The following is a 12,426-nucleotide window of genomic DNA, read 5'->3' as shown; positions in this document are numbered from 1 at the left end:
ACAAATAAGCTGTTTGTAAGTCAAGTCATTGATTGAATGGAAGCTGCTAAGGCTAGTAATTAGTAATTAGTTTAGTCTTGTATTTGTTTTTTAGTGTGGACAGTAGTAGGGGATGAAAGCAAACACCATTCATGATGCCATATTCGAGATGAGAAATGGGGCACTATTATGATTTGTGCTGTGTTTCACAGGAGTACTTTTAATCCTTCTGTAAGATTTCAGCTAAGATCAATAAGGCAATATAACTAAAACAGTTAAAAAAAAAAAATCTGCTCCAGAAAATTTGGACCCTTTTTGAGGGAAACTCCAAACCTTTTTGGTGCAAAACTTTGTGTTCAACATTCCTGTGGTATTGCAGTCTTATACCCAAGCAAAGCATGTGAGTCATGCCTGTAGCACACTGTGCTACAATGTGTCATGGGAATTTCCGAGTTGGTGTATTGCAACCCCCCCTCCAATAAGCACTTTCCACAGATAAGGTGATGTGATTAAAAAGAAAAAAAGCAAATTACTGATAACCTTAACCTTGGTGAGTCGAGTTAAATACTTGAACAGGTGTTTTGAGACATGAAGATATGATTGATTTTTCAAAGGTTCTAAATTTAAGTGGCGGTTGCAAGTGAGAAAGGCTTGAAAAATCAAGGCATTGAATAAATAGGTTTTATATATATGTAGTTTAAGGCTTGAAGAACCTGAGGCAGGAGCCTGCCATGACTGCACTAAGCACTGAATATACCAGAACCCTAACTCCAGACACTGGGGCTGGGGTTTCTGGACGTCACTGATAGCACTTAGGATCTAATGTGACTGAGAAAGAGGTATTCATGATTGTTCAGTGGTGCTTTAAATTATTTGCACAATAGCTGAGAGTTAAAAGGTGGTAAGTTTGAAACATAAGCAGTGTTTGCAATTCTTCCTTGATTTTGGCATTTGAAATTAGGTACAATGAACTAACTCTAGGACTTGGATTGGTAGGTTGTGTATGACATCTGTTTGACATTGCTCTGTGCTCCAAGTGCATTCTAGCATGCAACAATGAGTTTGAGACATTAGCCTCCCAACACATGGGCAGTGGTAGCTCTACTCTTTTCCAGTGTAGTATTATATCTGTACTTGCCTCTCTCCCTTATCTTATCCTCGTTATTAATAATTATTCTGAATAATTATTAATAGTATTAGTAGTTATAGCATCATTATTAATACTCTGGGGAAGAGGCATTTTCAGGGCTTTGCACATAAGTAGAATGGTGCACTTGCATTGTGAAGCTTTCAGAAGTTGTAAGAATCTGCGTGGAAGACAGAAGGAAAAGAAAAAACCAGGAATTCAGGACAGGCAGTACTTTGTCCAGAGCAGCCATCTACAGAGGAGTGGATCAGAGGAAGTTCTTGGTAGAACTTTCCTGCTATTCCTGATGAATATATGTAGTGTTTTTTTATTGATGATAGGTGAGCTGGACCAATCAAGTCACAGTGTGTTTTCTTTCCTGTAAATTACTATTTTGTGGAAAAGGGGCTGAAGGAGTGGGTTAGAGACTTCTGTCCTGCACTTGGCTTGTCTCTTGTACCAAGAAAATCCAGCCAAAACAGCAGCAGTGCAAATTCCCCTCAGCACCCTGTGCTGCCTGCTGTATGGCTTCAATCCTGACCTGGCAGAAAATGCCTGGACAGCAAGGAGATGGCAATTCAGTCTTCATGTCCATTCTGGTTTTGGCATTTTTTCTGAGATGGCAAACAAGACACCAGCTAGGAAGAGAGATTTTTATGATCTTTGCATGCTTTTTCTGAGAATGGATCTGACAGCCCAATAAATTCACCTGCAGTCACCAACACCATCTCCAACCAGTTGCTGCCTTATGTAAGGGGATTTGCCAGTGGCACTTCTTCCAAAAAAGTTATTCCCCACACTGTTCAAAAGTATAGAGGTAGTTGGCAGCAAAAAGAACATTGGAAGTCTGAGTTGTGGAAGGAATCTGTCTGCTGGGTTTTAAAATAACACAGTCTGGGGGGGCTAGCTCAGGCACAGCTATGCAGACTGTTGGCTCAGAAACTCTCCCCTTTCCCCTTTCTTGGAGGCTGAAGCTGCAGTGGTGCAAGTTTTGGACTTTTCTTAAAGAATTTTTCAGCATATGCCTTCCCATTGACTGCTTGGGACCTTGCAAGCTATGGTTTCTCACGCCATTTAGACTCTTGTTTAGTCATTGCTTTTCAAAGCCTCAGGTAAGCTGAGGACTGATTCTCAAAGGCAACATTTCCCACTCCGAAGAGTTTCAGAGAAATTTTGATTCAGAGCCTCAACCTAGTGGCAATGAGGCCATTCTGGGTAATCAGTTGTGAAATTCACTCTCACTGAAGATCAGACAAAAATCCTGGCTTAGTATATGGTTGGAACAGTGCACAGTGCCAACTTTTCTGTAGCTGTTTCTTTCTTGGGATGGCAGAAGTTCAGTGATACACTCAAGTGCATCAGAGCTGTTTTCAGCAGAGTTGGTAAGAGTCTCAGACCACCAATATGTTTTGGTTTTTTTTTTTAAAAAAAAGGCATCAAAACCCCCAAAAAAGTAATACCAGCTTGTTGAGGGTTATTATGCCCTTCCCTGCATGAAATCCTTCTCTTCCATCTAGAAGTCTTGTCTTGTAGGTATTTAGAAATTGTGCTTACTTCTCTTGAAAGAAGGAAATCTCAGATGTTTCTACCAAAAGAGGCAGACCAGCCCTCTTCCATAAAATATGTGGATCTCTGAGATGGGCTAGATCATATATACCTCGGTGTTTCACTATATTTGGAAGTCATCAGGTAAGCTATGGACAAACATGTCATTGTGCTGAGATTGAACAATAACCTGAATGCATCCCAGATACATCAGGTTGCTGTTATGCTAGTGTGTGTGCAGCCTTCTGCATCTAGAGCTTCTTGGACAGAAAGCCAGAACCCTGACTTTGTCAGATAAAGTAATATGATCCAGTTGGTGGCTCATGACTCAGACTTAGCTTGTAAGATGGCTCATCTATTTGATCTTCTACCTCTGCCTTTGAAGTGATGGAGAACAGCTGTTTGAGTGCTGAACACCACCCAACTAGCTTCCCCTGCTGCTATCCCACCCTGTTGCTGGCAGTGGCTGGTAGAAGCCTCGGGGGGCAAAGCAACTCAGCCCAAAGTCCAAAGCTATGGGCTTTCCTGAATCCTCACAGTGTCTCCTTTGGCTGCATAGGCTGGGGTAAGGCATGTATTGAAGAGTTATTTCACTTGTTGGAGGTACTAATGCATTTGCCAGTGAGGAGCTGAGGGGCATCTAGGTTCTAGTCTCCAGGTCTGAATCACATTTACTTAATTGTTCAATAAGTCCATGCATTCCTAAGATACAAAATCAAGATTAGCCTTCCTACTTGATGAAGTGCTGGCAAGAGGAATTTTCTCCAAGTCACAGTCCTTTGCATCTTTGGGGGATGGAATTTACTGGACAGAATAAAGCAGACCTTTCTCTGCTTTCCTTGGGTGCTCAGGGCAGGATTGAGGGTGCTTTGACACAAGGTTTTCTTTAGAGAAATAAACTGTGAAACTGAAGAGAAAGGAAAAGTCCTTTCCTCAAAGCAGTAAGGGGTTTCTGGTCCTGATGGCTGAGGTATCGTGAGGAGCTTGTAGGTATCTAGGCATGGAGGCTCTAGCATTTTTAGATGTTAAGCTGTAAGCAGATGCTCTTTTGGTGATTAGAGACCCTGTGATGTGCAGTATGATTTTGTCCTGGTGCAATCCTGGGAAGTTTCATTGCATCTGTGATTTACTTCACTTGACATTTAGATGCTAATTTGGCTATGGCAGCTAACAGTGTTTTTCCTAAAGTTTGTGCCTCGTCTCCCTTCAGGAGGCAATAATCTCCACAAGCGAAAAGATTCCAGTTCCATTCCTGAGTGGTTCTTTTGTATTCATGCACATCATTGCCATTTTCAGTTTACACAATCTGAAGATTGCAAATAATTCAAGAGCAGATATGTGTGTGCTAACATCATCTCTGGTACAGGGGCAGAAACTTCCACGAGAGGCTGGGAACCAGCAGCTCTCAGTAAATCAGCTGTAACTCTAAGGCCAGCAGTCTCTGTCTGAGGAGCTGCATCTTCACTTTCCTGCAAACATGAAGTGGAGCCCCCAGCCAGCTGCTACTGTCATTCCCTGGAGCTGCTGAAATTCCATGTATGTATATTTATGGACTGAGATTTTCAGAGATGACAGAAGGAGGAGGGTGCACATTTCTTGATGACTGGCCACCCTAAGATATGTCTGACAGTCCTAGCCCATAATATAGTATCTGCTTTAGAATAAAAGGTGCAATGGAGAAGTCAGTGAGTTCAAACAGGACCCCCCCTTCTTTGCTGCAACAGGACTTTCAGAAACCTGATTGTACATTATGTAGTGAATGGCAGTGACTGCTTAATTCAATCAGTATTACCATAATTTTCCTTCTGACAAATAGTTTAATGTTGATCAATTAGATATCATCTAGCTGTGAAATTCTGTAGTCTGGTCTTTTGATGGGAGACTTGCCAAATTGTGGAGGCACCTAAAATGGTTTCTTAGAGCTAGTGAAGCTTTTTCTCATTAAGTGGAACTAGCACCTCTCTGCTTTGCCTCATATTGACTGCACTTAGTTTTTAATTTGCTATAAAGAATTTAGGGGAGTGTAACTTTGATGTTACTAGTGAGACCTTGAACATGTTTGTTTCCACAGTGAGGGCCTCTGCTCTGTTTATGCAGCAGTAGTCTGACCAAGCTCCTAGAGCCTTCATCTGTCCTTTGACTCAGTGGGGCAGTTTCTTTGGAAAAGCAGAATTGGGTCCATACATACCCCCAAGGGAAATAGCTGAACAATATTGTGAAGGACCCCTAGTCTAGTTTCTCTTTGGAAAGGGGAAGGAATTAATCTTTATTCAGACAGCTGGGGTATTGTCCAGTGAACAATACAGTTAGTTGCATTGACATGTAAATGAGTGTTACAGCAACTCAGTAAAAACCTAAAACAGAATAGATGAGCATTGCTGCTCTCTAACACATGTACATTTGTGGTGCAAACAAACTAGCTGCATAAATATACTGGGGAAAAATTGATAGTAAGAACTTCAGTATGACTGTAATAATCAACTTGGTAACCTGAATTACAGCTGTCTGTAATGCTGGTACCTTGTTCCTATTAATACCTCTGTTACCAGATTAAAGCTAGCCTGGATTTCACTACACACATTACTCCAGTGTAGACAAACTGTTGGGGCATAACACTTTACTGCAGTAATTCATATGGTCATGATGATACACAAGCTTCCAATATTCTTCCAGCTGTTGCTTTCAAGTCTTGTGCAACAATCATCACTATCTCAGTGTTGCAGAAGTGAATGATGTAAAATTATTTTTTACAAAAAGTTTTAAATATAAATTATTTTACTGATACATTGTAACCTGTGTCCAAATCTGTTTAGCTCAGTGTGGAGGCAGAAATCTATGGGGCAAAAATGGATAAGATATTAAGAGAAGTCAGGAACCTGTTCTGCTGGATAAATTGTTTTGTGAAGCTACCTTTTGAAGATAAGGAAACATGAGAATAAAATAATTGCCAACTTTGTACAGCTGTCTCCTGGTAAATCAGAGGATGTTCTTTAATATATAGGATGCAGGACATGACAAATTAAAAAAAAACAAACATGAAGGGATGAGCACACAGATGGTATGAACTGGTATGAATGTATTACCTATGTAGGACCAAGCGTATTCACAAGGGCTGAAGATCTGTCACTACCTCAGAGACAAGTATTCTACTTAAAAAGAGGAGTCATAGAGAAGATGGCAAGCTGTTCTGACAAATGGACTTTCTTTCATCCATAGTCTGTGGTGAAGATGGTACAACTGTTCAGGGTTTTTCTATAAACTGTGGGAAACAATACAGTCCTTTTGAAGAGCAATTTATGATCATGTATTTAAATGCTGTGCTGTTATGCTCTCCATTAAGAGCAGAGTGAAAGTTGCATGTTCATCCCTAATGTTGCCAGTGTTGATGCAAACATTGGAGCATTCTGTCACCTTGTCTGGGCCGCATCTTTGTCCCACTAGAATTATCTGAATGCTACAACTGCTAGTCCAGGAATATACCTCAGGATATGCATTACCCACTGTACTTCATGAAAAACCTATCCTAAATCTGTCTTTCTCGTGCTTCTGAGTTTGTACTTTTGAAAAAATATAATGGTAATTGAATTTTATTGATTTATTTTTTTTTCTTAAATCCTCAGTGGCATCATTTATCTAATGCAGATGGTAGTTCCTTAGGGGGAAATAGGTGTGCACAGTGGTACAGGGGCAGCAATGCCCCACTGTTGTTGTGCTAAGTGGAAAATGGAACTGGATTTTCTGAAATATAGGGGAAGATGATTTATTTTATTTCCTTTATCACCTCCTCCTTCACACACTAAAGTTACAAGTTAACAGCCCAGCTGTCTAGAGGAAAAACTTTAAAGGAACGACAACAAAGCATGTCTTCTAGCAAGTTACTGTTTTCTGTTGTAGTTACTCAAACCCACCGTTCACTAGAAGAGGCAATCCTGCCTTTTGCCTTCCTTATTGCTGCCCATCCTCCCAACAGGTTTTTTGTCTGAACATGCACAAGTGCTTCTGAATCAGGTGAGGGAACTGATTCCACTGAGAACTAGCTGAGCAGTTCCTCAGTGGGTCTTGTGGTACAGCTACAGAAACATTAGTGTCAGTACAGGAGGAATGGGGAGGCACAAACTGCTCCAGGACAGTGACACTGTTCTCTCTTGGTGTCAGGACCACACTGGTGTTATCAAATGACAAATCTGAGATGCACTTTCCCAAGAGGCTCAAGGCAACCTGAGTATGTGTTAATATCAAAACAGGCAGTCTTTGTGCCCTCAACTTTTGTGTCTCCTCAGCTCTTCCAGCCCATACAGCTTTGTCAGGATCCAGTTCCATTTCCTTGTCTGACTGAAAACTAATCCACCAAAACCACAACCAAAATTTGACTGTGCCCAGCTGTCTCACTGGTCAGTCATACAATTGCTAATGGCAGCATAAAGAGAGCAGCAAGCTTTTGTGGCTACAGATAGGGAGAAGGCTGGACTGGAACTTTCTAGATTGAATAAGACTTCTTGTGAAATTGCTGCTTAAGAGAAATAAGCTAACAGTATTCTCTCATGGTAGAGAAAAGGCAGTTATTTTATGTGGCAAAGAAAAAGGGGAGTAATTCTTGAGGTGGTCTGGTTCCAAGGCTAATCCTAAGTGCTGCTCTAGATCTCGGTTATAAAACCCTCACTGACATCAGCTAAGAAAATAATGCTAAAATGCTGGCTAATGCAGTCCTGTTCACACTGTGTCACTGTAGCAGGAACACACTTTCTTCAGTTTCCCATTTCCCTCAGATCAGTGGGAAGAGCAGAGTAATCTGAAGTAGCCTGTGGGAACTAATAATTGCTTTTCTGCTATATTTAAGCTAGCACCTGGGCTTGTGAAGCACACAGAAGCTCTACACTTTCCGTTCTGAGGGGGAGGAAGCCTAGTTAGCTGGGAATTCCCACACACCAGCTCCTGTTTTCAGAGCTTAAGGGAACCGCCTCTTCTAAGTGTGGCTTGAATGACCCCTGGTGGAAGCTCAGATAACGAGGATTTTTTAGGAGTTCAGTCCCACCATGAGGCTTCAGTTGGCCAACCTTAGGCACCCAAGTTTGGGCAGTATGGCTACTAATGGAGATGGGTTTGTATTCAGGTGGAACTGAGCTGGATCTTTTAGCAACCTACGTGCCTTATGTTGCATCCTGCCTACTTAACATTCTTCATATCATAGTACCTGAGCCTAATGTGTGTGTGCACACTGCCATATTCCTTCTCTCTTCGTTCAGTCTCTTTCCTCTTACCTGCATATCTAAGGTGGAAAAGCTTTATCACAGTTGTTGTACCCTTATTTTTCCTCCTTAGTGAGAAAGCTCAGTAGCCTGTCTGTTGCATTGCTCTGTCTCTTCAGTGCCCTCCTGTCTTCCCTCTGAATTCTTTGTGAGTATCTCCATGCTGTCCTGGAGCTGTTCAGTTATGGTAAGGCAAGAGGCTGTGTCATATGTTACAAGGGTATTCCTCTAGATTTTCCCAGTGTGTATGCAAACCCCCACCACCATTTTCTGAAGCAGGAACTGGATTTTAGTGCATACTCTTCAGATTTCCCCTGCATGCTTGGTGCATATGGATCTGCTTAAGGAACTTTGGGCATCCAGTACCTTACAATCTTGGCTATGCAACATCCCTTTAGGTAACAGTGGAAAAACACCACAACCATCTATTGATAACCATCTATTTTTCTTGCCTTTTTTTTTTTTTTTTTTTGGCAGGCTGATTTGAACACCAATATTGAAGATGAATCCAGATCTTTCTATGGCGTTTCCAGCCAGTATGAGAGCCCAGAAAACATGGTCATTACCTGTTCCACCAAAGTGTGTTCCTTTGGAAAGCAGGTGGTAGAGAAAGTTGAGGTAGGGAGCAGACACTGGGTGCAAGGTTCTCTCTGGCTGCTCTTTTGCATCCTTTGTATTCTCAAGGCAAAATATATCCCATGCTTGTTGTCAAGGAGATGAATGCCATAGATAATAATTTCTGAGACATACAGGTGTAAGATTGCTCTAGCCTGCAACATGGTCTTGTCTCAGGGCTTCACTGAAGGTCTGGTATTGTTTGCTATTTTTTCCTTAAATCTCAGTTTCTGAAGACATGAATATGTAAGACTCTCAGCTCTGGCAATTCTCTGGGGTTTTTTGGGGAGCAAAACAAGCTAGTAAACCTGGACCCTTGTTTTGTATCTAGAAAGGTGAAAACAAACAGGCAATTAGGCAACACATCACTTCCATTCGTGTTCTTTGACAGATCACTGATAGACTATAGGCATCAATTAATAGATTACAACAATTAAGCTTATCTTAATGTTTGTACACTTACAGCTTAAGCCACAGTGGAGCTGCATAATTATGCATATATCTGGTATTGAAGAAATTGTTTATGATGTCACATTCCACTGCCAAGAGCTGCTCTGACCTGCATCCTGCTGCTCTTTCTCAAAGAGCCTTTAGATGCAGGAGTGGCACTGTGTGCAGAACACTAGGTGTTCCCATGCCAGTAGTCAGTTCAAGCTACATCCTTCCCCAAGACCCCTCTCCAGACATATTATAGACATGCCCCAAGTCAGGTTATGTATTTGCACGGTAGGATAGACAGGGCAAAGAAAGGTATCATGGTGCACTGGAAAGGAAACCAAACTCTGGGGGTGAAAGGAGGTGACAGACATTTAAGGGTTTGCTGTGAAGGGGTAGAATCCAACCTAAGCTTCTGTTCAAAGGAAGATGAAATATACAGGAGCTAAGATATGAATGTGAAAAAGAAAAAAAAAAATCCCTCTGTGTAACATTGGCCAGACCCTCTCCTAAGAGGAAGCAGATACAATATTCTCTCTCAGGTACCAGAAGGCTTTAGAGCTTTCCAGCTGTGAAGTACCCTGAGCCTATGATTACCATCATTACTAGGGGGCTTCCTAGTCCTGCTAAAGCAGTAGATTTTAACTTTTTCAGTTCATCCCACCTAATATTTTCCCACTAGACGTGCAGACCATAGTATAGGTCTGCTCTTCATAGTTACCTTTCACAGATCCTAGAAAGTTTGTTGCTTGTAAATTGGAACTCACTGTTCTAAAAAAAAGAACATTGGACTAGATGATCTTTTGAGGTCCTTTCCAACCCCTAGGATTCTGTGAACATGATCTGCAAAAATTAGAGGGATCAAGGAGACTAACCTGGATGTGAAGTACTGTAGAGGAATGTTGTAGAGGAATTTTTTGTAGAGGAATCAGCTCATTACTGCCAGTAAAAAGACTTGAAAATGCCATTTTGATTTTCTGTTGAGTCCCTTTATGTGATTAATGCTGCTAATGAAACAACATTAGGCCCACATGCCCCTTTGTGTTTTACATTGCAGACAGAGTACGCACGCTATGAAAACGGACACTATTCCTATCGCATTCACCGTTCCCCTCTCTGCGAATACATGATAAATTTCATTCACAAACTCAAGCACCTTCCTGAGAAGTACATGATGAACAGTGTGCTGGAGAACTTTACTATCTTACAGGTGGGACTTTAAACTGTTTTCGTTGGAGCTTGGAAACATGTAAGCCCCAGGCAGGAGTTCACTGTGGTGTGTCAAAGCAGGTTTCCTTTTACAGTTCAGCATCTAATTGAACTTGGTATCTTCCATATGTATTGCACCTTGAGACCATTTATGGAGCTTTAGAGGTAGGAACTCATGCAGAGAAGCAGCAGAAGAATTTGAGATACCTGAGTAAGAGAGAGAAAAAAAGAAAGATAAAGGAAGAAGAAAGATGCAAAAGTTAGTGAAGGAAATGCTCATTCCTCTTTTGGATTCCACTTTGAGGTCCTTTCTGTGTACTGGCCCTTTTTGCAAGATAAAAAACCCAAGCACACTGTTAAGTGACTATAAAATTCTTTGAAACTCTCTGAAGAGTTCTTCACTGACCAGGTAGGAAAAAAAAAAAAAAAGTTGCTTCCTCAGGACCATCCTGAACCTGGAATAAATATGGAGTCACATAAAGCAAGAGGCATGTTGAGTGAGGGAAGCTCTGTGACACCCTCATGAATGCCCTTTAGGTAGGGCAGTACTACAAGGGTACAGCACCTAGATTTGCATTATTGTCTATATTATACCAGGAGCCTTTTCAGGCTCGAATGCAGCCTAAATTTGGGAAGAGGACAAAGACAGCTTAAAAGGTGAATTTTCCTAATGGACCGAGTTCTGTACTTGCCTCTGCAAGATGTGTCACAGGTCTTTGCTGAGAAAACCTGAGGTTGGGTGAGTAGAAGAGATGTTAGAGACTGTATGAGAGACTGTAGATCAAGTGGCCTTTATTCCATCCTCTGGAGATCTTGTAGGACTTCAGACAATTCATTTCACTGCTCTGTGGCTCAGGCACCTCAGCTATGAAACGAGTTTAATAATGTCCTCACATTATCAACATCACACAAAGTTAATATTATACCTCACAAGGCTTTACTCTCTCATGTTTGTATGGAATTGTTAGGTATTTGGAAGAAAAGAGGAATATAAATGCTGAGAGTTTTTAGAGATGAGCAAAACCATGAAGGGGGCAGGGACAGAGAGATGGAAGGCCTGTGTGCTGTAAGCCGTATGAAGGAACACTGTAACTGCTTTCTCATTCCTCAGTCAGGCCAGTGCTTGCTATAATTTTTTATCAACAAAGCTGTCCTATAGTTACACTTCCTCTAGGGCTTTATGTTTTGAGTAATCATGTCCTTCCCTTACCTCCTGTCATGGAGAGGCATGTGGGTGCTGGCATAGCCTGTTGTGTATCACCTTGCAGTCTTGCTCCCAGAGCAACAGGCAGAGCATTTTCTAGCCCCCACTCCCCTGCTTAGTGCAAGGCATACTGCTGGTCCTCAGTCCTCACTACCAATGGTTCAAGCCTCCAGCTGGTATGTTTTTCTTCTCTAGTTGAACAGGTAGCTACTGCTGATAAAAGTGTATCTCCTCCAGCAGGAGAGAACCACTTGAAGCTTTAGCCACGGCGTAAACTCAGATGACAAGAATGTGCAAAGTTGTGCAATGACAGAGAGAGGGAAGCTGAGCTAGGAGCTCTGGGTGCAATATTTCACTTGTCCCTGCCATGCAGTGTAGGCAGTGTGTGCTGCTGAAACTAGGACAGTGCTGTGCCATCACCATGTTTCTGACACTCAGTCATATTGCAGAGAAGCTAAGGTTCCTGAGGGACCATAGAGAAAGGAATGGAAAAAAATGAGCTTCTGTAAGAAGGTATGAGTGTAGCAGGCATCCTTCTCCTGACATCTACAGTGTGTGAATGGGAGATGTAAAAGAATCAGATCTGTAAGTCTCCTGTAAAGTGAGTTGTACTCAGTAATCCCCACGGTCTGTGTCTACCAGACAAGTGGGAGCAGAAGGGAAGGAACTGTTAATGGCTGTGACCATAGACTGGGGGCCAAGCTGTGGATCATTCATGTGCTTCTCTGTTCTCTGCCTATTACTGACTTTTTGTTCTTTGTTAAATGTGTTTTAATATGTAAGCAGCAAAACAGTTGCCATCTCAGTGTCTTCTTCTTTTCTGTCTAGGTTGTGACAAACAGAGACACACAGGAGACCTTGCTGTGCATAGCGTATGTTTTTGAGGTGTCAACTAGTGATCATGGTGCCCAACATCACATCTACCGTCTGGTGAAGGACTAGAAACTCTCTGTCCTGAATCATCCATGGGATGCATGTCTAAGAAAAAAGCCCATGCTTGAACAACCCTTGCCCCCTTATATCAAACTGAAAAATAAACTGCAGATACTGTGTATTTTCAGAAAAAA

At 41.8% G+C, this 12,426-nt stretch overlaps 1 protein-coding gene across 1 annotated transcript in view; it reads left to right on the top strand.

Annotated features, from left to right (window-relative positions):
- The window catches only part of TEAD4 (TEA domain family member 4), a 44,980-nt gene extending 32,554 nt beyond the window's left edge, over positions 1–12,426 (top strand). The window contains exons 9-11 of the mRNA XM_010004121.1: positions 8,374–8,514; positions 10,004–10,156; positions 12,188–12,426. Of these exons, the coding sequence (XP_010002423.1) occupies positions 8,374–8,514; positions 10,004–10,156; positions 12,188–12,301 (408 nt within the window). The 3' untranslated portion in view covers positions 12,302–12,426. The remainder of the gene's footprint in view (positions 1–8,373; positions 8,515–10,003; positions 10,157–12,187) is intronic.

Source organism: Chaetura pelagica, unplaced genomic scaffold (genome assembly GCF_000747805.2).
Source record: "Chaetura pelagica isolate M959 unplaced genomic scaffold, ChaPel_1.0 scaffold198, whole genome shotgun sequence".
NCBI classification, from domain to species: domain Eukaryota; kingdom Metazoa; phylum Chordata; class Aves; order Apodiformes; family Apodidae; genus Chaetura; species Chaetura pelagica.
Note: the sequence above shows the minus strand (reverse complement) of the source record. Positions and strands in the feature narration are given on the sequence as shown.